The 25162-nt window shown below is 36.5% G+C and overlaps 3 protein-coding genes across 3 annotated transcripts; 2 read left to right on the top strand and 1 right to left on the bottom strand.

Annotated features, from left to right (window-relative positions):
• Window positions 1-376: 376 nt before the first annotated feature.
• LOC121736261 (zinc finger protein 23-like) lies at window positions 377-2265 on the bottom strand. The gene has a single exon (XM_042127348.1). It carries the CDS (start codon window positions 2173-2175, stop codon window positions 532-534), a length of 1644 nt encoding a protein of 547 aa, XP_041983282.1. The 5' UTR covers window positions 2176-2265; the 3' UTR covers window positions 377-531.
• A 10643-nt stretch (window positions 2266-12908) lies between these two features.
• LOC121737669 lies at window positions 12909-21818 on the top strand. The gene is made up of 5 exons (XM_042129337.1): window positions 12909-13076; window positions 14638-14760; window positions 19962-20047; window positions 20624-20771; window positions 21365-21818. The coding sequence occupies exons 1-5, from the start codon at window positions 12909-12911 to the stop codon at window positions 21815-21817; spliced, it is 978 nt and encodes a 325-aa protein (XP_041985271.1). The 3' UTR covers window position 21818.
• Window positions 21819-22524: 706 nt separating this feature from the next.
• Window positions 22525-25110, top strand: LOC121736252. Its single transcript, XM_042127339.1, has 4 exons — window positions 22525-23588; window positions 23762-24224; window positions 24335-24632; window positions 24809-25110. Exons 1-4 carry the CDS (start codon window positions 22589-22591, stop codon window positions 25085-25087), a joined length of 2040 nt encoding a protein of 679 aa, XP_041983273.1. The 5' UTR covers window positions 22525-22588; the 3' UTR covers window positions 25088-25110.
• Window positions 25111-25162: the final 52 nt, after the last annotated feature.

Here is a 25162-nt window from a genome sequence, read left to right as displayed (position 1 = left end):
TAATACTTAATGGATGGGCAGCAAAATGAATTAGCCAGGCATGGACTACACAATATCATTTTTATTAACATTTCATGTTACAAAATAATATTCAATATTTACAATGTTAAAGTTCTACCTGGAACAAATTTTATTTTACTTTTAAACTTGACTTTGACCTAAGCATTTTTACATCTATTTACAAATCCACACATTCATAATTTTATAAAATAATAATCTCAAGTTGATACTGATAAAATATATGTACCTATTACATAGAATTCCAGGTGAAACTTATCTAATAGCAATCAGTCTTAACTTAAAAGTATTTCACAACTCTTACGTAATACTCCATAAGAATGTGGAAAATCAGTAACTTATTATTTTAGAACACATAATATTTTTTAATGCTAAAATTATCTTAAATATTTATGATATAATTTTCATTGCAGTCATGATAGTCAGCGGCTGATATACTCTCATAATTTAATAATCATTAATAGTTTTATTGGTTAATTTCCCAAAATAAACAGTACAAATATAAGTTAGATACTACTCTGGATAGGTGGACTGAATGCTGACTTTGATGTCGGGCTCCTCCTTATCTGGCACAATATTATCAAACTTTTGTTTTGAGGTGTCAATGTTGTGTCTTCTCTTCATATGCTTTTTGTAGTTGGAGCCATTTGTAAAGTCTCTATGGCAGTACACACACTTGTAGGGCTTGGCTCCTGTGTGCTGTCTTAGATGGAGATTCAGTCTAGTTTTGAAGCGGAATGACTTGTTGCAATACTCGCATGTGTAAGGCATCAGGTCCGTATGAACTATGGAGTGAGATTTCAGGTGACGTTTAACTCGGAAGCTCTTGCCGCACTGTTCGCAAACAAATGGTTTAGTACCTGAATGTAAGCTGATGTGGGACATGAGATTACCTCGGGCTCGGAAAGCCAGGGGACAGTAGTCACATTTGAAGGGCTTAGCATCATTGTGGGTCAGTATGTGGCTCCCCAGCGTGCCCTTGGTGAAGAACATCTTCCCGCAGACGTGGCATGAGAAGTTCCTGGTGCGTGCGGTGTGCACCTGCTTGTGCTGCTGGAGGTTGCTCTTGGACTTGAATACCTTGTCGCAGTCCCGGCACTTTAAATCCAATTCGCTCAGGGGTTTGGCCTTATTATTTCTTCTCCCGCTGCTGCCGTATATGAGCTTATGAGCCTTTAGATCCTCTACGCTATCAAATTTCAATCCACACTTTTTACATTTCATTTTTAATGCTCCAGAATGAAGTTTGCTCCGATGCTGTCGAAGTTCTGATGTCAGTATGAACAATTTGTTGCAATATTCGCAGCAGTGTCTCAGGGCATTGTTGTGAGTTCTCATGTGACGGATGAAGGCCTTGAAGGTCTTTATTACATAGCTGCACTCCAAACATTTGAAGCTGCAGCATTGGTCATGTATTTGCTGGGAGTGTAGCTGCAGAATTGTGATGTTCTCACATTGGGCGTCACACTTTGCACACTGGCATGGTTGGTTTTCCCATGTGATATTTGATGCTAGTATTTCTAATGGAATCTCAGACTTTATATCTTCTAGCATTACTAATTCTTCGTTAACAGTTTTCTTACGAGATTTCTTCTTCTTTGCGGTTACTTCTAGGGGTACATCGCTGTCGGAGGAGTCGTGAGAATCGGAGTCGCTGACGAAGTTGTTGGGATTGAACTCGTCGGAGTCGTCCTCAGATTTAACAGATAATGGTGAACTTTTTTTTAATTTCCGTGAGCAAACAGGTGCGTTACCGTCGGTGTCGACTTTCTCCACTTTAACTTCAACCTTTAGCTCTTGGAACTCTTCCCAATCACTGTCGACAGGTTTGCCAGGAATGTTCGTGTTGGAATTACTCGTGTGACTTCTTCTCGTTCGATTTGAGTTATCTTTGCTTGGTTTTTTGATAAATATACTCGACAGTTTTTCTTGTGCATCTCGAGCGTTTTGTAGAAAGGACCACGTTCTCTCTAATAAATCGAAGCATGAGAAGCATATAGTTTTAGGGAGACTGTTTTTTGAGGATATATCGATGTTTATCCAGGACAATTTAGTAGATATTTTAGAGTTTATAGCGACGTCTTCGTCAGGACTTATAAGTTGGTTGATAGGAGTTGGTTCCGCGCACAAACGGCAATATGTTTCTTCTTCTGCCATTCTTTATAACACGATATTTATCCTAATTGCACTATTTTGATAAGTTTAATAAGAAAATACAACTTTACACAAGTAAATAAAAATGTTTGAGATTTCAGATTTGACACATGACTGATGACATCAATGAGCAGAGGACGCGATTTGACATTTGACATTTTATTTTTTTAACAGAAAAAGCTGCTTTGGCATGTCATTGTGACTAATCCCTAAAAAAAATTCTAGCTTCAGTGCGTACACGACAAAGGTAATATAGTGTCTGTGCCTAATGTTCCAATGGATCTAGCTATTTATCCACTCTGGGCAAAGATCATTTTCGCCGCCCTTTACATACAGAAAACCATACTTAATAGAAGTCATGGGCCACTTTTGAAAATACGTAGGTTATAAATATTTCCACCATTCAACCTGAAGTGGGTGGAAGGTAACTCGGGTCAATGGCTATGTTGGAAGGCTAATTAACTTCGGTAGTGGATGGCAAATGGCTATGTTGGAAGATAAGAATAAGTAAATTTTGCCGCCCCTGATTTTTGCCGCTCGCCAGGCCAAATGCCCTCCTCGCCCCACCTTGTAGCTAGCCAACTCGACGCCCAGGCTATTTTTAGCCAACCGCTAAAACATCTGACGTAACTATATACCACAATTAAATAGACATAACTACTAAACTAGGTAATTAATAAGAAATATTAAAAACTTTTAAAACAGTAGAATATGCTGGTCTAGACTTGGTATCGCCATTCTCAACGTCTTTCATTTCTGTAGAAAACAAAAGTTGCCACGAACTATCGACATCTCTACTATCTACTACAAAGTACCTACACTTACATACAGTAAGGATTATGTGAAGTATACTCCGTATTATAATTTAAGCTAAGCAATGGGCACGTGGGATGAATGCCGAGTGCTGGTAGGTATTTGACAGCCGCATGCCGATCCCAGACCGCGTAATACGGGGGCACCCAGAGGTTACTTGTTCGTAAAGATCATCAATTTATGTAGTAGCAGACACGTACATATAGACGAAACTGCCTTATCGATACCCAGATAGTACCGAAATCCAATTATAGTATCCATCTTAATATAAAGGTCGAAGATCCACCTGGAATCTATTTCGATTCGCTATGTCTAGTGCCAGTCCCACTCCTAGAGGCACCGAGTGTAGGTACCTAAACAATTTTGTAATACTAAATTCTGAAACTGAAATCCAACTGAATTCATAAAAAAATCATACATTTCGTAAATTGCCATCCCATCATGTATACCGTCTTGTGCTTTCAACCAGATTCAACCTCTGCGACCACAATTAAAGAAATTCTGTGCGTCTATAACAATTACTGTTCTGCGGTCTGCCCAACGGCTACCACTTTTACGGACTAGACAATATATTTTCTGCTAGATGCCTATTGCCCATGCCAAAGTTGATCGACCTGAGCTGCAGCCAAAAGATGTGTGACCTTCTTTAAGGCTGCGCCGGTTGTTGACTCCGCTAACAGCGCACTTCTAATGCTGCGCACGCGCACGCTATCGCTGATGTTAGATACTGAGATATATCATTTTTATCGCGAAGACAAACCGAGATGCATTTGCATGTTGTTTATTGCTGCACTTTCCGAGAATTGTCGCGGTAAGCGATGGGGAAGAAACGCGCTTGACTCACCTAAAGTTGCCGGTGGGTGACTAAAGATGTGGCTGAAGATGTATGGGGAAACTCGTGACGCTCAGGCCCTTGCCCATACAAAAAATAAAAAAAATGTTCGTCTTTCAGAGCTGCTACTTTCACAGTAAACTCTCTACAAGGAACACGTACACACCCTAAAGTATTATCACTAGTTTTTGTTACACACTGTATATAAATATAATCTACCATTGAACTTATTATTGTGATTCTACAATCTGATTGGGAGACAGTTAAATGTTAACGCTCTTTAGTCTAAAATGTTTCTGATACTTATCTATGGTCTAAAGATATTCTGATCCTAGCAAAATAAAAAAAATGTAACGACTCCATTACTTTTAGTCCTAAATATGAAAGGGCAGTGCCGGACTCCGCGTGATTTACGGCTGAAAGTTATGGAATGTATTTGACTAGCGACTCTCAAACTCTATCACACGGTCATTCGATTACTTTATCTTATATCTTTAAACGAGCAATTCTTGTATAAATATATACAAGAATTGCTCGTTTGCTCGGGGCGATAAATCGATCTAGCTAGGAATCATTTTTAGAAAATGTAATTTTCATCGAATACCGAGCAAAGCTCGGTGAAATAGCTAGTATAAAACTTAAATACCGGTTAGTTAAGCTTTGCTCGAATATTGCAAATAAATATTAGAGAAATAAATTAAGAAATAAAAAAAAACCCGCCAAACAACTTTAAAAAGTAATGAAATAATATTATATTTTACTGACTTTAAGTTTAAATAATTTCTAAGTGTAAAGTGATATTTTAGTCCATAATTGTTGTCAAGGTGTGTCGGGGGACCGCCAACAGTGTCTTTTGCATTTTGTATCGCCATGTCAATGATTGTCTCGATTCGGAATTGTTGAATAAATAATAGTAAATTATTATAACTCGAGACTGACGGCGACCATTGTTTGTGCGACGGGATAGCGATGGACGTTGCCATGATGACATACTTATTTAGTCACCTCAATAAAACAACACGGGCGAAATATTTTATATGGCAAAGAAACGTTTGCCGGGACAGCTAGTAATAAGTAAAAAAGAGTAATTAGTATGGTTCTCGATTCCCTCGTGTCTTTTTTTATTTAAAATCGATCTAAAAATGTCGATCAATTAAGAAGTCGTTTTACTACCTTAAGAAAAAAATATCTATTCTACACTTCGACTGCAGTTACTAAAAATTCTACACATAATTATTAGTAGGTTTACCTACTAAAACTATTAAACTCAAAGGTTTGGAAAGCATTGCTTGTGGTGTTTACAGCCCACAACATGGTGCTGGAGTCTAGGCACGTCGTCGGCGATGTTGTGCGATCTGTCGTGTCGCGTGGTCGGCGGTCGTGTGCTGTCACTGCAATCTTCGACTTCGCACGGGGTCGATCACCTGCTATGAGAATAATAAATCTATAGAGCGGCTTCGATAGACTATTTTAAGTTACTTATATTACATAACTAGATGTCCCGCGCGGCTTCGCCCGCGTAAATTAGGAATTTTACAGAAACCGTACATTTTCCCATGAAAAATAGCTATACTTTCTTCACGTGGTCTACTCTATATATGCACATAATATTATGTGCCAAATATTGCCATAAAAATTGCTCCAGTAGTTCGTGTGATAGGCCTTTTCCCCCGTTTTTCCCACATTTTCCTGAGTTTCTTCGGTCGTATTAGTCGTAGGGTGATAATAATATAGCCTATAGCCTTACTCGATAAATGAGCTATGTAACACTGAAGTTAGAAATAAGTTTTTAAATTTGATCTGTAGTTCCTGAGATAAGCGCGTTCAAGCAAACATACTCTTCAGGTTTATAACTTTTTAAGTATATATTTTTTTAAATTATCGCTTGACAAACTCGAGTCTCGATCTAAAAGACTATGAAAAGTACCAATAACAGGCTCACAATCATGGGACGATGCATGGTATAATATGGTAGTGATGATGATGATGATGAATGTAATTTGCATAGTAGCATATGCTTTCCGTTCTTAAAACAACGCCGAAACTCCCAAACTTGTATCTATAAAGAATCAGGAGTTCTCTCAGCACCTTCTGAACCACGGTATACCAGGTATACCTCGGTGCAAAATCTTACTTGTTGGTAGCATATGCTTAGAATACTTTTCACGTTTCCCTATAAATTTTGAGGAGTTCCCTCGATTACTTATGGATCCTTCATCAGATCACCACTTTTGTAAATATAATACCAAATTGGGATGATACCCTATATACAAAAAGAAAAATTTTGAAAATCGGTTAACAAACGGCGGAGTAATCGTTGAACATAAGAAAACAAACATAAAACCTCCCCCATTTTGAAAGTCGGTTAAAATTGTAGCCTATGTGTTATTCTGATGTATAAGCTATATTATTGTAAAGTTTAAAATCCGTTCAGTAGTTTTTGCGTGAAAGAGAAACAAACATCCATACATCCACACATCCACACATTCACACATCCACACATCCACACATCCATACATCTATACATCCAAACAAACTTTCGCCTTTATAATATTAGTAGGATTATATCACGCATTCATCTTTGTGATTTCGTCTCGTCGAGGAAGTCTTAAAGATAGTATTAGTATATTATTAGGGTAGCTAGTCTGGTGGCTACCATAATATGGTGTCCATCCGCCTAGCCATCTATAAAAACTAAAGTTTAAAACTGTTCCACATATTCAGTATCTACCTAATAATTATAAAATTTATTTAGTTAAAGCATAAAAACCAATATTTATATTGCGCACATAGATACAATGAAGACAGACGATGATGATGATGTTTATCATTGCGGGCGGCGCGTGCGCATCACGGGAGTAAGCCCCGCCCCTCGCGACTGTGCATCATCATGTGACTGCACTCCCAAATCCGAGATCACGTCAGCATTTCGCGCGTGCTGCCGAATTGTGGGTCACTGTACAGTTACTAACTGTCCGCTGTAATCTGATGTACTGCTACCTGCTGCCCGCTGACCGGCAGATAATCCGCGGCGTTATCAGCTGATCTAGAGCTTCATTGTCGCGAAGCGTACGAATTTTCGCACAAAATGAGACATGAACAAAGGCATAATTTTGTCGAAATGAAACTTTTAGACATTCATAATAATTTTATTTATAACATTGTAAACAATTAATTACAATATAAGACGTAAGTAAGTACTTTAAAAAATTTATATATATATATCTTATCTTATATATAAAAATGGATTTTCAAATGTGTTAGTCGCGCTAAGCCTCGAAAACGGCTGAACGGATTGGACTGATTTTAGTCTTAAAATATTCTTAGAAGTCCAGGGAAGGTTTTAAAGTGACACGAAGTTCACCGGGACAGCTAGTCTTCTTCTTATATATGTATAAAAATGGATTTTCAAATGTGTTAGTCGCGCTAAAACTCGAAAACGGCTGAACGGATTGGACTGATTTTAGTCTTAAAATATTCGTAGAAATCCAGGGAAGGTTTTAAAGTGACACGAAGTTCACTGGGACAGCTAGTATATATATATATAAAAATGGATTTTCAAATGTGTTAGTCGCGCTAAAACTCGAAAACGCCTGGACGGATTGGGCTGATTTTAGTCTTAAAATATTCGTAGAAGTCCAGGGAAGGTTTTAAAGTGACACGAAGTTCACCGGGACAGCTAGTAATAATATAATAATTAACGTATTGGCCCGCCCTACGCGCTGCGCTGCGCCGCGCCGCCCGCCTAGCTATGTTTGTAGTCAATCGCTTTCGCGGGGGCTAGAAATTAGAATACCTACTTATCTAATTTGTGGTTTTAGATCATCCACTTTGTAAACAGACATGCTGCATACGACATAATGTATTATTAATTTTTACATAGTTGTACCTATTCTGTTTTATCTTACGTTTTGGCACTTTAGAAACAATATTAGGTAATATTATTTAAAATTTTGCTTTACAATCTCTACGTGATTTTGTATGTCTGTCTAGAATAGAATGAACTTTAAATTCTTTAGTAGAACTTTTGGTAATGACTTCACTGTTGGGTCAGCTATGATCTACGCCCAGACTGTCAGTCCCTGGATTTTCCCACGAGCCGTTTTTTGGTGAATGATGTTGTATGAATGATGTGGTGATCGGCACGCAGCTCACACCTCGCCAATGGGTCATCTTGCCAAAATACTTTATTGGCATTCCTCGCCCGCAGCCGGCACGTCCATGCCGGTACACACCGCTATAACGACACCACCCGATTTATTATACACAAATATCTGTACTGATGGATATCCACCAGTCCATACTAATTTTATATACAGGATGTAACAAAACTAAGTGATAATACTTGAGGGTGTGTATGTGTTCCTCGTAGAGAGTTCCCTGTGAAAGTAGGGGATCTGAAAGAGCATTTTTTTGGTGGTTTGTATGGGCAAGCGCCCTAACAACATAATATGAGTTTGCCCCAGCGTTGCCAGATTTTTTTTGTGACAAGTCGGGACTTTGGAACTTTTTGAGTGAAAAAGCGGGATTCTTCAGTCAAAAGCGGGACAAAGTAAAAGAAGGTATAAAATCAAAAGTTTTTGGAATAATTATCTTTTTATTTGCGTTAAAATAACGTTTACGTGACAATAGATAGCTAAAGTAGCCAAAGAAAATCCACCCCTCTACGTCCCACGCTCTTATCTTCATTGATTGCGCACCATTCTTTCTCAGCAGTCAGCACGCAGCACGTACGTTTGGGCTTTCCCGGAAAAGCGGGACTGAGCCTGTCCCGTGCGGGACATTTAATTTTGATGAAAAAATCGGGACGTCCCGCCAAAATCGGGACGTCTGGCAACGCTGGTTTGCCCGTACAAAAGTTTAAAAAAATGTACTCTTTCAGCGCTGCTACTCTCACAGTGAACTATATACAGGGGATTCATACACAGCCTAAAGTATTATCAAATAGTTTTGTATATAATCGGCCAAGTGCGAGTCGGACTCGCGCACGAATGATTTCGTACCGTTATAGAGCAAAAATAGGCCAAAAATCAATGAGTTTCTAAAATACTAGAGTAGCAATGTCTTACAAAAGATTCTCAGAAATGCGTAACCACTTTTTTGTTCAAAAGACAATGTCAAGTCATATATTCGTTATGTCATTATGTATGTGAGATATGCCTGCAGGCATCTTCGAAGTGGCAACGCGTTGCTACCGTAAAGTTCCAATCTAGTTACGTTAGTAACATAGAATATCATTGCCAAAAATTATATTTTTTGTATGAGAGCCCCCCTTAAATTTTATTATGTTTTAATATTATTATTAAATATAAAAGTACTTACAACTTAGTACTTAAAGGCCTAAAGTACGTGAAAAATTCAAGTGCCTACCTGTTGCCATTGTTGATATAGAGCAAAAAAGGCCAAAAAAACACGTTTAATGTATGAGAGCCCCCCTTAAATATGAACTTTATTTTGTTTTTAGTATTTCTTGTTATAGCGGCACAAGAAATACAATCTGTGAAAATTTCAGAAGTCTAGCTATAGCGATTCTTGTGATACAGCCTGGAGACAGACAGACAGACATCGAAGTCTCAGTAATCGGGTCCCGTTTTTACCCTTTGGGTACGGAACCCTGAAAAAAAAATAGAAATAAAACATGTTGGATATTTTGTTGCTCCAGCAAATTCTACTTTCTAAAACCACTTAATGAAATTTAGGACTGAATAGAGATAGTTTCATTAAGTATAATATATACTAGAGATCGCCCAATGGTCGAAATTGGACCTTAATAGCAACGACATTAGGACTACTACCTGTATTTTGTAAAAAATATTGACATCATCATAGTTTTTTTCAATTCTTGTCTCTGGGACTCAGCTTAGTATCTAAAATTAAATAAAAAAAAACAATAATCCATTTTCAATTTGTCAACTTGTTGTCAACTGCAGACAACCATAAATAAAAGAGTATTTTGTATATATAGGCTAGTAATTCGTATGTATAGGCTTGCCACTCAAAAATCTGTCATTTTTCCTAGTAGTAGTGTCGTAGTATGTGTAACGTTTTAGTAAGTAGTAGCGTAAGTTGTAACTAACTACTACGCTAATATTTGCCTGTAATTTCAAACGCGCATAAGAATTTCGTGGGAACACTTCATTTCTAAAATAAATAAAATAAAAATGAGTTTCTGTCCTTTTACCAGCACTCAGCAGGTCTATTCAGTGCTAGAAAAATCAAAAGTCCTTCAACCATTCCTCTACATCTGGGAGCACGGCAGTGCTCCAGCCAAGCTTTTAAGCAAAGGCACGGCCGTACCATACTTTTCTCGAAGCGGTTCGCGGCTTTTTCACACCCCCTTTATCTTCGATGTTAACAAAGCTAGGGATTTAGAATTACGGTGACTAGGAGCAAGTTTCGACTTCATAATAATTATTTTACGTACAAAAGGAAACATAATGTTAACAAAGTTAACAATGTAACTCATCATCATCATATCAGCCTATAGTCGTCCACTGCTGGACATAGGCCTCTCTCAATGAACGCCAAGATGACCGATCTCCTGCTACTCGCATCCAACATGGGCCTGCAACTAAGCGGAGATCGTCGTCCGTTGTACGTCGCCAGGTCCAGTTGGTGGTAGCGATCCGTAGCCCGGAGATTCTTAGCACCCCTCGCAGTGCCGTTACCATAGCCGCTACCGTGGCCAGGAATAGTACCGCTACCGGGAACTAGGGGCCATCTTTTTTTGGTGCGTTTCATAAGAGGCAATTGCTCATAATTGCCACGCGGAGCACGCGGATTGGCAATCTGACAGGGGGCTAATAAATCAAACCATCAATGCTGCAGCCCATTGATGACCATGGATTTCTTCACTGACCCTATCGTTGATGGTTTTACCGCCATCCTTCGGTTGACTAACTGCGCTTGATGTTAGATCTATCCCACACTAATTGTGAGACAGAACTACCATCAGGCGGGCGGTGGGGTCGTCACATCCCTACGCCTACGCCTAACAATGTAACTATGATAATTAAATTCGATTAAAATATAAATGAAATCAGAACTGCGAATTACGATGTACACTCCATACTCGCTCAATAGATGGTGTAGCACTCCCTTTATATCGCGGTATCGCTTGTTTGCGGAGTATGATTATTATGCTTTAAAAAAATCCGGGATAGGTCGTAATACTCAATCGAAAGTAACATCGGTGCACGAATCACCTCCTGAAAGTTCAAAAGTTGTTGGGCTATCGTCATAGAATTTGTACTTTGTAGAAGTACCTACCTGTTATTATCAATTAATTTTACGACCTAGAATATATACCTAGAGATAGAGAATGGGTACTAAGCTAAGTACAGAAAAGTTTTAACGTGACCTGAAAAGAAAAGAAACCTTAAAAAAAGAAATGAAATCCCCACCAAAACATTAAATGTAAAAATAAGCCATGCAATATATCTATCGTAAAAAGTTTTCAGATCACATTCAAGCCAAGCCTTCAACTTATTTTGTAATTTAAATCAACATTCAGTTAATTAATCAATAGTTTTCTTCATTTTATAATTATATATTATTCTGCTGGTCGTTGAAACAATTAGTTGCTAACAAAATATAATTATTATTCGCCAATAGATGTCGGGAAGAGTCATATTTTTCAGTTTATCGATTATCGATAAAACACGAATAAAAAGACATTTTCTGAAAATGATTCCTAGGTAGATCGATTTATCGCCCCGAGACCCCCTATATACTAAATTTCATGAAAGCCGATTCCGAGATTCCAATTATATATTTATATATATACAAGAATTGCTTGTTTAAAGATATAAGATAAGATTATAGTGGCTTGGCAATGAGCACTAGAGAAATAATCAGCGACTGATTGGATTTATTGGGTACCATCGTCCACATGCGTCGTTTCATACTAAAAACACTTTACGCTTGCCGTTTGTGTGAGTATGAACTACTCCAAATATGAAGTTTTATATTTGTTTTTCTTGTGCTCATTGCCGAGCTACTATAATAATTACTCGGTACCAGCTTACCTTAGCGTAAGTTCTATGTCAAGGATCTCAGAACTTTTCCGGGCTGGTAGCGACTTCAAAAGTACGAAGATTGAGTACAGAAATAGTTGAAGTTTAGGCGAAGTCTGAAGACGGCACTATAATAAGGAATAAGAATTATTTGATTCTTTTTAGATTATGTTTAAGAATGTTACTTTTGTTTTTACCTTGTCGGTTTTAATATAATTTTTGATACAGATCACCTATAGATAGAAGAGATAAAAAGCTTAATAAAAAGATCAATTTTTATTTTTGTTGTTGGTGACTAAGCCCTTATAAGTCCGTGTCGAAGTAAGAAATATTTCACGTCATTAGTATTGAAAATGCCACAGGAAAAAGTCAATTGATTCAGTTCAGGTTTTAATTACCGGCGCAGGGCGCTGCCCCAGCCCAATGCCCTGCGAGCGGCAAATATAGATCACAACGACAAGGATGAGATGTGGCATGGTTAAAGGGTTCCATATTATGTTAGGCTCCATGTGAAACATAGATTTCAGTGGTCAAGGCTGGTTGTTCTTTTTGTCTGGTATTAGACATGTTGGAATTTGGATGATGTTCTTAAAACGTAAGAGGAAAACCGATAGAAGAGGAATATTGGAATCCTCCTTTACATATAGAAGTTACAGCATTATAATGTAAATGATTTTTTAATATCGTTTTTTATGCAGAATCTGTTTCAGAGAACCCTAAATTAAAATCGCCACATAAACTATAAATAAATAACGTGCAGTTTATTTTTACAGCAAAAATGGGTGTACTCTACATCTTCTGTCACGACAGCGGATACACTCGTTAGTGATTCATCGAGAGGATTAATCCATCATCATCACCACCCTATATTCATTACAATTTTAAGTTTAATACCTAGTACCTACGTGAATTTGTAATCTAATAAAAACGTTATAAGTTTCAAACATTTGCTAAGATAAAAAAAACTCTGTTAAGTTCTCAGTTCTAGATTATTAATAACTATTAATTAAAATTATTAACTTAACCAATATTAGGACAACTGGCAATACAATTAAACCAACACTTAGCATACGGTAATGTCATGTTACACGTCGTCTTTACTCCTTGCCGACAGTGAAAAGGAGGTCAAAGCTTCTGAAAGCCCTCAAGTCAGGTTCCCTGGAAGCAGTCCCGCGGTTGTGGGATCAGATTACCGCTGCGCCTGCGCCGCCTTCGCGCCGCCCGCACCGCCCGCACCGCGCAGGGCCGGTAAGTCAAGGTTGTTGTTGCGAATTTGATCACATTACGATTTCGGCTCACATACTAGCCCGCGCCCGCCTGGCACGGTACCGACAGCAGATTCAGTTTTTCAGGTTTATTTTTAATGTTTTAAATATTGGGAAGTCTATAAGATTAATAGCTTTAGGGTTAAATCAGCCCGCAACGCGACGCGTAGATGCATTTCTTAATTTGTATGGATTATACAGATTTTAGACATCTTGCAAATCTGTCAATTCAGTACAAATTTGGAAATGCATCTAGGCGTCCGTTGCGGTCTGAATTGACCCTAGTGTCTAAACGTACCATTTAGCTGGCGGAATCATGCCGTGTGTTTAGACACGACGTTTTTTCAAGATTTGTCAGGTTGTTTGGTGACTAGACTTATGTAGATTTTTATAAAATATTGATATTATAAAATTTACGATTTTAACGTCGTTGACTTCACTCGTAGAGTACAGCTTTATTACGTAAAAATAATTTTTTTTTTCTTTTTATTCAGAAGGTGAATTAATATTATGTAATGAATGAAGTCTACATGATGATAATATATACACCCACACTTTGGCTCTTCCATGATGCTGAAGATCTTGTCTAATTTAATTTACAATAGATGCCTAAGCGTTTAGGCTGTAATACTTGTAACAAATAAATTTTCTGTAACTATAAACTGCATGGTATAATTTTTGTACCTCAAATCTAGGTTGGAAATTGAATCTGCCACGAGTTTTATAATCTTATTTTGTGCATGATTAAAAATTGCGCTACTGAGCAAAATTGATTGCAGGATAATATTAGTGTGCTGTCGGTACCGAATCCTCGGTGTTGTTTCTTTGAATCGAGCTTTAGAACCCGTCTAAGGTTTATAAAGAGTTAAATTCAAACAAAATGCTCGCATTCCCGTTCATCTCGCCGCACCGCACAGTGCCCGTGGATAGTGTCATAGTGTTAACTTTAATATAAGCATTAAGGGATAATAGTAATAGAAATTAAATATAAATATTAATAAAGTAAGATATTTTATAATTATAATATTTTTTATAATTTTCTTTTAACTTTACAGTTAATTATTATTATTACTATTAAAAGTAGCCATAACATTTTATTTCTATGAGAATTGCTCCTAATTAAAATGTTTAACGGAAGAAGCTTTTGTACCAAAACTCAGAAACAATTTTTTTGACGTGTACAAAAATTAAACACAATATCATAACATTTGTTTACAAATTACCATTAAAAATTATTAAATAAAACAAATTACTAAAAAAATGAGTCAAAAACATTAAAGTTTTTGAGAAATGCACAAGTTTCAGGAGCCAAGCGATTCGGCGTAGCACCCGCTACGTCACTCTACGCCGCGCGCCCTTTGTTTCCTTTCTTGTTCCCTTATTGATACAGTTTACTTGTAAGTCCGACATTTAAGACCTTCATTATAATATAAAAAAATAAAAATATTAATATTAAATAAAGGCGTTGACCAAATTATTATGCTAAATGTAAGTAATTAATCTAAACATATTTTTTGTCATGAAAATAACATTGTTGCAGACAGTGGCGATGGCTCGGGAACTCCTTCTGTGTATAGTGGTGGTGGTGGTGGTGGTGGGCGGCGCCCTGGGGGATGAGATCGAGATGGAGGTGAGGAGTGGCAGGGTGCTGAAGATGCTCAGGGTATGTAAACCTCTTCAACATTTGCGCACTATTATTTTTCTATTCTATGTAATATTTTTTTATAGTTATCAGTTTAAATATGATTTTTTCTTTTAACCCGACTAACTACTTAATAAGAAATAATCAATCTTTAATGTCTTTGTTATTTGATCTTAAAAATGAAAGGACATTATTTGAGAAACAAAAACTGAGGTGATGAAAGATATTAGAAAATATATCTTTCATCATCAGGGCGACTGAAGCGAGCCCTACTATATCTCACAACCTGGACATTTTGTGGCACACTTTACGGAAAAACTATCACGCCTATTGATTTGCGTTTTAACACAGTAATTTTATGTATATGTAGATATGTCATCATTAGTCAGTCAAGGTTTTTTATAATGTTATACAGGTTGTAAGAAAAATAAGTGATAATACTTTAGGGTGTGTACGTGTTCCTTGTAGAGAGTTCACTGTGAAAGTAGCAGCGCTGAAATACCAAATTTTTTTTTCACTTTTGTATGGGCAAACTCGTGACGCTCAGGCCCTTGCCCATACAAATGTGAAAAAAAAATTTCGTCTTTCAGCACTGCTACTTTCACAGTGAACTCTGTACAAGGAACACGTACACACCCTAAAGTATTATCACTTATTTTTGTTACACATTGTATAGATGTGTTATCATCAGTCAGTCAAGGTGTGACGACGCGAGCCCTCAAAAAGCTCGGCTTTGAGCTAGTTTAAAACACAACATACGTGTAAACTGCGTACGATACAATGTTGTTTTAACTTACAGATTGCCACATCACATTAAAACAAATGCACCTGGTAAATGTTTTGTGATGTAATAAATATGTATCATTATGTAACATTTGTATCTACTTAACATAAGGTTTGATAGCTTTTTGAACTGATTCCAAAGTCGCAGTAGGTATTGGCAGGAGGTTTGCTACAGTTTAAGTCGAAGCTATCTATTATTCAAGCGCCGTACAATTTTTTATATTTATATCTATAATGCAATACCGGTTGAATAATTCATTACTTATATTTGAGTACGCGTGTGATTCCTCACGTTAGTTTGGAATAACCCGTGCTATCGCCAAATACAAATTTCAACACATATTATAGATTCTTTCTGATCATGTCTCATCAAGGAACATTTTTAAAAGCTTTTATTTAACTTGCTCTGTATGTATGTAAGTATGTATGTTACGGTGGAATTTTGGAACTCAATTTTGAAGTAGATATATTTAACCGATTGAGCTGAAATTTTGCATATGTCGTAGGATGATTTGATAAATCGAATTTTCGCGAAAATTCTAGGCTTTTCGCGAAAACACGGATAATTAGATAATGATGATTACATTTTTAATCTTACTGACAAAAGTTAGTGTTTTCGCGAAAATGCGAGTCGCCTTATTACGATTGCGAAACGAATCGTTAGTTATTATCGAAAAAAAATCACTGATTGGTCGGTTTAAGCGCCTCACAACAACATCTTCTCTGATTGGTTGAAGACTTGACGTTTTAAATGTCAATTCATGTTTTTGTAAGCGAGCTAGTAGTTTTTAATATTTAATGTGTTTAAAATTGCAGTTGGACTTGAAAAAAAGTGCGAAAAGTTATCTAAAAGTGTTTCTGTAAATACAAAATGACATGTGAAATTAGTGCTGAAAGTTTAACAGAACCAGAAATGAATTCTGAGGTTATGCCCTTTATAATTATATGGTGTATTACCTCAAAGATACATAGGAAAAGATAGTGACCAATCAAAATAAGAGTTGGCCAGTAAGCAAAAATCAAGCCAATCAGCGTTAAGAATGTGAAATGTTACTAAGGCAACTCGCGTTTTCCCAAAAAACCTAATTTTTTTAGGATAATTGAAAAATGTTATCACCATTATCTAATTATCCGTGTTTTCGAAAAATCCCTAGAATTTTCGCGAAAATTCGATCTATCAAATAAACCTACGACACAAACACCTTAAGTTTGGATGACCATGCACGATGTGGTATGTGACATCATTCTAAATCCAATATGGCCGACCATCCATGATGGCGAAATAGTTATTTTCTATGCAGTCCTACAATATGGATATTAAATGATTTTAAATGATTATGGCGGCTCATCCAAGACACGGGAATACATAGTTATTTTTAATGCACCTCTGCAATATGAGTATCAAATGAAAGGACTCATTGAGAGTAACTCGGAAACAAATGTAATGTCATCCAAGATAGGGCGATACTTATTTTTAAAGCATTTCTGCAATAATATGGGTATCAAATAAAAAGGCTCATTGAGCGTCGTTGTGTCTTGTCATGTCATGTCGTGACGTGACGTGTCGTGTCGTGTCGTGTCATGACGTGTCGTGACGTGACCTGACGTGGGGTGACGTGACGTGACTTATCGTGACGTAACGTGACGTGACGTGTCGTGTCGTAATGTGACGTGACGTGTCGTGTCGTGTCATGTCGTATCGTGTCATGACATGTTATGTCAAGTCAAATCCAGTCTGGTTTTAGACAATTTTTGTTAAGTGAAATTTAAATTTTTAGTCATGTAGAAATAAACGGAATATTTAAACAGCTCGCTAGATATAGACACGGTTCTTTCACTGATTAAAATCAAGTACGATTTCCTTAGGACTTAAGTTAATCAGATTTTAACAAATTCTTAAAACAAAACTAAGAACAGACTAAGAAATCTACCCAGAGATATCTAAAAAACAAAAAAATAAATTATATTCAAAACACTTTTTGAAAAAAAGCTTTTATTTTAAAAACACTCTTACAAGACGAAAACTTAACTCCAGAGATATTATTGATACCTTTAAATTGTGGAGTATTAAAAATACTGCTGATCTCTGGGGCATGTCCACAAAAATTATTAGATCAATAATTGACATCGTAGCTCCTCATTTAGCAATGATTTTCAATGACTGTATAAAAATTGGTGTTTTTCCTGACTTAATGAAGCATAGCAAGATTGTTCCTTTATTCAAAGCCCGATAAATCGGATCCCACGAATTTCAGGCCTATATCAATTCTACCGACCTTGAGTAAAATATTTGAAAAAAATATCTTAAAACAATTACTAGTACATTTTAATTCAAATAATTTACTACATGATAATCAATACGGATTTACTAAGGGCCGATCCACAACGGATGCTGGTATAGGACTTCTTTGCAGTATTTTTGAGGCATGGTAGGAGTCGCAGGATGCCTTAGGTGTGTTTTGCGATCTCTCCAAAGCCTTCGATTGTGTTGAGCATGCTACATTGATCAGGAAATTGCGCCACTACGGAATTAAAGACTCTGCTCTCAGCCTTTTGACTTCTTACCTTAAAAATAGGACTCAAAGGGTTGAGGTAAATAGTAAAAGGTCCAAAGGAACCAAAATAGAATTAGATGTCCCACAGGGATCTATATTAGGCACATTTATTTTTCTCATCTATATAAATGACTTACCTTATCTAGTTAAGGGTAATAATAATGAGATAGTGCTTTTTGCTGATGACACTTCACTTATTTTTAAAGTGAAGCGACAACAGTCGAACTACGACGAGGTAAACAGTGCTCTCTCAAAAATTGTACATTGGTTTAATGTTAATAACTTACGAGTACTTTTAAATTCTAGTAAAACTAAATGTAATAAAGTTACATTTAGTTTTATTGTTTAATTGGGCAAAGTAATAAAGTTTACTTTGCCCAATGTTAGGCAAGTCCAAACCAATGTAGTATTAAATGATGAGAAGATGAATTTAGTAGAAAACACTGTATTCTTAGGTATTACACTTGATAGTAAATTACAGTGGGGTCCTCACATTGTTAATCTTGCAGGTAGGCTCAGTTCTGCAGCATATGCAGTCAGAAAAATTAGGGAAATTTCTGACGAAGACACGGCACAATTAATATATTTTAGTTATTTTCATAGTAGGATGTCGTATGGAATCCTTTTATGGGGAAACGCTGCCGACATTAATACAATATTTGTGCTGCAGAAGCGAGCCATACGTTCTATTTATAAAATGTCTGCTTTAGAATCTCGGAGAGATAAATTTAAAGAAATTGGTATTCTAACTGTTGCTTCTCAATACATTTTGGATAATGTAATATATGTTAGAAAAAATATAAGTAAATTTAAAGTTAAAAGTGACATTCACTCTAGGAATACTAGAAATAAGCACAAGCTAGATATGCCGGTGATCAGACTTAGTAAAGTCAGTAAATCTTTTAAAGGTCAATGTATACGCCTACAACAAAATCCCAAAAACGTTCAAAATCTTTCCATTAATAAATTTGAAAAAGTAGTTAAAGAACGTTTAACTACTTTTTTTAAGTAGTTTGTGTGCCAAAGCCTATTATAAGGTCAATGATTTCATAAACGATGGCACACCTTGGGAGTAGGATGGCTTCTTGCAAGGCTACTTCTTCATTATTATAGGACTTACAATTATGTATGTGGATATTGTATATAATATTTAGTTACAAAATTGTAAACTTTATTTTAAAAGATTAATTATTTTCTCACTTTTTTTGGTAAAAAAGTGGGCCCCGTGCGAGTTTCTTACGCCGGTTCTTCTCGCCGGGTTAGTTCCCGAACCGGTGGTAGGCATCATGTAGGACATTCTGAAAAAAAATATTTTAAATTTATTCAGAAATAAAACAATTTTGATTTTGATTTTGAAAAAAAAAATTCTCCTTGAAATGTATATTAAGGTATAACCTCAATATACTGTACAATTTGCATGATAAGATCTGTCAGTATTTAATAAATGTATTGAAATAAAAAATATAATATCAATTTAATCCTAATTAAATTGGTACCTACTAATTTATTTACAAATCGTGCGACAAGCTTTTCTTATCATGCAAATTGTACAGTATATTGAGGTTATACCTTAATATACATTTCAAGGAGAAATTTATTTTCGTCTTTTAAGAGTGCTTTTAAAATAAAAGCTTTTTTCAAAAAGTTTCTTGAATATGATTTATTTTACTTCCTATTAAGTATATATTTCACGCTCTTGGAGTGTTTCTCCTCTTTAAGAGGGATAATCACTATTTAAAAAAGTAGATTCTGAAAGTTTTTAAGCCACATAGGTGACATGAATCTTTGTTTTCGACCAGACCAAGTCTAAATTAGGTAATTTGCCCTTTGTATAACACCTACAGTGGAGTAAAAAGTAATCAAATATCCTCTCTGTGTGTTCAGGAGATGGTGAACCAGACGGCGGCGGATTCGCTCAACCTGCCCGCCAACGCCACCTCCATACGAGAGAACATCACCGATACCTTCAGGTGAGTAGTTGCAAGGAGTTTTTTGATTGTAGAAGATCTACGACACATATTGGAAGATGGCGAACGTCCAGTAAACTGGGCCTCACTTTCATTTAACATAGCTGAAAAATGTACAAAAAAAATGTTCTCATGGACATTATATGGGCGGTGCGCAAATTTTTTGACAATGATGTTTAGGAGACTGAGGATACTTAGATGTTGGGATTAAATATACTTTCTTAATTTATTATTTATGTTTGTATGTATATTCTGACGATAACACATAATATTAACTCCGCTGCGCCAATCTTAGTATACCGCGCTGGAACCGTAAATTTTTCCGGGACAAAAAGTATCCTATGTCCTCTCCCGCGACTCAAAGTATCTTCATACCAAATTTCAACAAAATCGGTTCAGCGGTTTGGGCGTGAAGAGGTAACAGACAGACAAACGGACATACAGACAGTCTACACCTTAGCATTTATAATATTAGTATGGATTGTTTCATATTTCTTCCTGATTTTATAAAAACAACTACTATTTTGACGTGGATTGCTTCATTAAATAGGCAGTTTATTGTAACCCTCCTTGTTCCAGCTGCGAGAACCGCACGTACGGCTACTACGCGGACGTGGACAACGAGTGTCAAGTGTTCCACGTGTGCCTGCCCACGCAGACGCCCACCGGCCGCAACGTCACCTACCGCTACAGCTTCATCTGCCCCGCCGAGACCGTCTTCAACCAGGTACGGACTACGCAGGTCTTTCAGTATTACTCCTGTCATTGTAATTTGAAAAGTTATGGGGCTACAGTTGTTTATTTGAGTCGAGCGAGAGTTTTGAATATCTGAGCTACGGGGTGTAATTTTGTAAATGGGCATTGAAGTACTTAACTTTGAATTTATATTGAGGGTATTTTAGATGATTGCTCGGTTTAAAACACTAACTTAAACTCCCACTATACATGGGAGAGCCATGCTTCGGCACGAATGGGCCGGCTCGACCGGAGAAATACCACGTTCTAAAAACCGGCGTGAAACAGCGCTTGCGCTGTGTTTTGCCGAGTGAGTGAGTTTACCGGAGGCCCAATCCCCTACCATATTCCCTTCCTTACCCTCCCCTATTCCCTTCCCTTCCCATCCCTACCCTCCCCTGTTACCCTACTCCCTCTTAAAAGGCCGGCAACGCACCTGCAGCTCTTCTGATGCTGCGAGTGTCCATGGGCGGCGGAACTTGCTTTCCATCAGGTGACCCGTTTGCTCGTTTGCCCCCTTATTTAATAAAAAAAAGTAGTTGTATTCGAAATAATATTTACTAATCGTACAACATGTCTCCACAGGAAGTACTAGTCTGCACCAGGACCAGAGACTCCATACCCTGTGAGGAATCACCGAGTTACTACGACTTGAACATGGAAATCGGAAAAGTAAACAAAGAGGACCAGAAGGTCCCAAAGGACACAGAAATCGTACCAGTCAAAAATCAAAAGAGACAACCGATCAGAAGAAAGCAGAACATTATTCAGGAGCTGATGAAGGATGCGTTGGAGCAAATGGAGGAGATAGAAGAAATCCCGGAAGAGAACAATGAAAATATTGTCGCTTCGGAAAATATCGTTGGAGCAAACAACTTTTACATTCCATATGCAACCATAGCGGTGCCACCACCAGTACCAGTACCAGAAAGTTTCAAAGAAGTAGATGACGGCAACACGAGACTAGGAACAGAGAGATACTTGAGATCCGGTAGAACGTTGTTTCGAGGTTCGAAGAGATATAGACCGGAGGAATAAATGGAAACACAAAATTAATGCTGCAATATTTGTAAATAGTCGTGATTTTAGAAAGCTAAAATAAAATAAATGGAAAATTTGAGTTTTATTGTAACCTCATGACAAAAAGTATACTAACCTCTATATTGTTTAACTTTTTGATTTCATTTTTAATTATATTTGGGAAATATAATTATAATTGGGAAATGAAACAACCAATAATCAAACTCATAAGGGGTAGTAGTTTGATATAGTACTCAAAATATTTTCAAATAGAATCTATACAGGGTGTAACAAAAATACGTGATAATACTTTAGGGTGTGTACGTGTTCCTTTAGAGAGTTTACTGTGAAAGTAGCAGCGCTGGAAGACCAATTTTTTTTTCACTTTTGTATGGGCAAGGGCCCGAGCGTCACGAGTTTCCCGATAGAAAAGTGAAAACAAAATTCGTCTTTCAGCGCTGCTACTTTCACAGTGAACTCTCTACAAGGAACACGTACACACCCTAAAGTATTATCACTTATTTTTGTTACACACTGTATATTATAATAAAGCAGAAACATGGTACTTGACGGGTTTATATGAAATTGTGAGTAAAAAAATGTTCTGTAAAATAATAAGGTACTTATAAGAATGAAGAAAATACAATAACATTCAATCACGTCTTATCTTAATTGTATTTTAATTTCATGTTCGCTGACGATTTGACGCTAACTTCACGCTTGAAAAAGAAATATAATTATTCAATGCCGATTGTCCAGATATAAATTTGCTTAGTGGAAGGATACATAATGATTTGGATACTCCTATTTATTTGCTTTTGTAACATAACTAATGGATATGGTGACCAGAAAAGTTCAGTACTTGCAAAAGATAAAAGCAAATCTGGTAACAGCATTGCTCGAAGAATTTTGGAAGAAATTAAATTCAGAAACGTTTCAAAACAAAAAGCCGATATTTTAAGTAAAAGTCGAGATTTTGTGACTAGTGCAACAGAAAAACACGAAAGTGACACTTTCTCCTATATATCTACAACGAATGATCCGCTAACTGTTAAAGAAACTTTTGAAAACAAATATGAAACCGAACGAGTCAACCGAAATCGTAATGACCAAAAACCAACAGAACAAGCCACTACGATTATTCCAGCAGCTATTTCTGTTATACCAGTAAGTCTGATGGCTAATCAAAATGTTTTTTCTAGCACAATTAGAGCAAAAACTGAAAATAGTATGAATAATATTAATAACACCGAAGATATTACGAGAACAGAGAAAAACCCTGTAGAAGTAGCAACTATTCTAAATAAATTTATAGAGTCTGATGAAATTCAAACAACAAATTCTCTCAGAGAAGGTATACCAATAACGGAGAATGATGTAAATGTGACCGTGATTCCTTTGCAAGTCAATAACATGGACACACAAAATATAACAAAGCAAATATTAAGGTCAAAAAACAATAAGGAAACACAGAACTTATCTTACTTGATTGCTAAATTAAGCCACTTACAAAAAGTTAAATCTGAATCTAACATTATAGAGGAGAAGAATATTACAAAAGTTCTTGCTTCTAACAGGAATCATTCTTATTTGAATTCGAAAAAAACTGATTATAGCTTTGAAAGTGATAATGGAACAATTTCTGGGTTAATAAACCGAAGTGTGAAATCCATAATCCTGAACTTTTCTAACAATACAATAATGTTAACATTTATAAAAAGTTTAAATATTGGTTTAGACAAAACAAATGGCTTCAAGGGCTTAGGAAAGCTTGGAGCTCATAATATAGGTAAGGTAGCATTAGAATTTCGTAAAATAAAGAAATCTATTTATGTACCCAAATATTATATAAGTATGGATTTTTCTTTTAACTTCTGTTATACTTATAGATAATCGGCTAGCTATATAACAGAAGTTATTTTATCAAAATATTAATTAAAAAGGTAAATATTATTTTAACAGGTAACGAAAAACCCAAGCAGGAAACAACTAATGCACAAGAATGTAAAAACATAATAAATAATATAAGATCGTACGTGGCAACTGAAAATCCAATTTATGATGGTTATGTTTCGCAATCTAAAAATAATTATTATAGACAATTAGACAAATCTAAGAGGATGAAAGATGATGTGACGCCAATTTCAGTTGATTACTACTTTGGTAGAAACGAAAACGAAAACGAGTTCGATTCAGATGAAGTAGTAGATCCAGGTGAAGAAGAATCAGTGGCGATACTTAAGAATGATTACGTTGCGGTAAACTTTGATAAGGACGCTGATGCCTTTGGTCGCAGCCGCAACGAAGTTATGCTGAGCGTACTTAGAGATATGATAAAGATGGACAGCAAGGCTCTTGTTGAATATCCGTGGCTTAAATCTGTGCTCGAAGTGAGATCTGGCATTCTAAAAATTATCGACCTTATGTAAGTACAAATTTGTAAAAAATCGGCTAAGTGTGAGTCGGTCTCACGTAAGAAGGGTTTAAAAACATCAATATTTTTGTAAGTAAAATAAATGTTTTTCAAATTTACAGCAATTCATATGTTTATAACCACAAAATTCATCGTTTGGATCTGGAGTTACTAAAATACCTATTGTACCTCCACAAATCGTCAAGCTTGAAACTGCAAATATCAGAGAGCAGCCCATACAGCAGACCACAGCTGAGTATGAACCCGATCGATCGGCAAGTGCCGATCCTGAAGAACTTATTTAAAAATATAAAAAAAGACGGAAGCAAGAGTGGATCAGGAAATGAGGAAGATCAGCAACTGACTATAATGTTCGACCTACAAGACCTCATGAATGAAGTGCTCCTGTTACTTGAAAGTGTAAGTAATATTTTATTTTATATCTGAAATAAAATAGTTAATGTGAGCAATAAAGAATCTATCTATCTATCTATCTATAAACTAAATATATATTTTGAAAAACTTATCGAGTCGCAGATAATCTTGTAGTAGTTAATGGAATTAGAAAGTTTTAACAGAAGACGTTGTTGTTTTAGTTTCACAGAAAAATACAGGATTTAGCGCAATACGATTCAAAACCGACTCAACTATATCACAAGTTGAAGGATGATCTAGAGTACGCCGAAGATCAACAGTTAAGGGTGGTTTTGTTGCATATCTCCCTGGCGAAACTCTTCGACTACATCGACAGCAGTGCCCACAGAGTCAGGGAGGGTTTCTATAACTACGTCCAGCAGCATCCAGACAAAGTGAAGAGGGACCAAGAAACAGCCATGACCATATTGAATGTTCTAGATGAGTTGCACTGGAAGTAAAATGTTTTGATTTCCTGTTATAACATAGTTACTTTGCCATCTCTTTTCTTCACCTGCAGTATTCCCCGTAGCCAA

Source organism: Aricia agestis, chromosome 2 (assembly GCF_905147365.1).
Source record: "Aricia agestis chromosome 2, ilAriAges1.1, whole genome shotgun sequence".
Lineage (NCBI taxonomy): Eukaryota > Metazoa > Arthropoda > Insecta > Lepidoptera > Lycaenidae > Aricia > Aricia agestis.
This window is presented reverse-complemented; position numbering and strand designations above follow the sequence as displayed.

What these genes read in the sequence shown, in the direction of transcription:
- LOC121736261 (XM_042127348.1), bottom strand. Translation starts at nt 2,175, where the DNA reads ATGGCAGAAGAAGAAACATATTGCCGTTTGTGCGCGGAACCAACTCCT.
- LOC121737669 (XM_042129337.1), top strand. Translation starts at nt 12,909, where the DNA reads ATGTCATGTTACACGTCGTCTTTACTCCTTGCCGACAGTGAAAAGGAG. An exon ending in AACATCACCGATACCTTCAG is followed by an intron (nt 20,048 to 20,623) that starts GTGAGTAGTTGC and finishes TCCTTGTTCCAG; the next exon opens with CTGCGAGAACCGCACGTACG. An exon ending in CCGAGACCGTCTTCAACCAG is followed by an intron (nt 20,772 to 21,364) that starts GTACGGACTACG and finishes ATGTCTCCACAG; the next exon opens with GAAGTACTAGTCTGCACCAG.
- LOC121736252 (XM_042127339.1), top strand. Translation starts at nt 22,589, where the DNA reads ATGATTTGGATACTCCTATTTATTTGCTTTTGTAACATAACTAATGGA. An exon ending in GCTTGGAGCTCATAATATAG is followed by an intron (nt 23,589 to 23,761) that starts GTAAGGTAGCAT and finishes TTATTTTAACAG; the next exon opens with GTAACGAAAAACCCAAGCAG. An exon ending in CTAAAAATTATCGACCTTAT is followed by an intron (nt 24,225 to 24,334) that starts GTAAGTACAAAT and finishes TCAAATTTACAG; the next exon opens with CAATTCATATGTTTATAACC.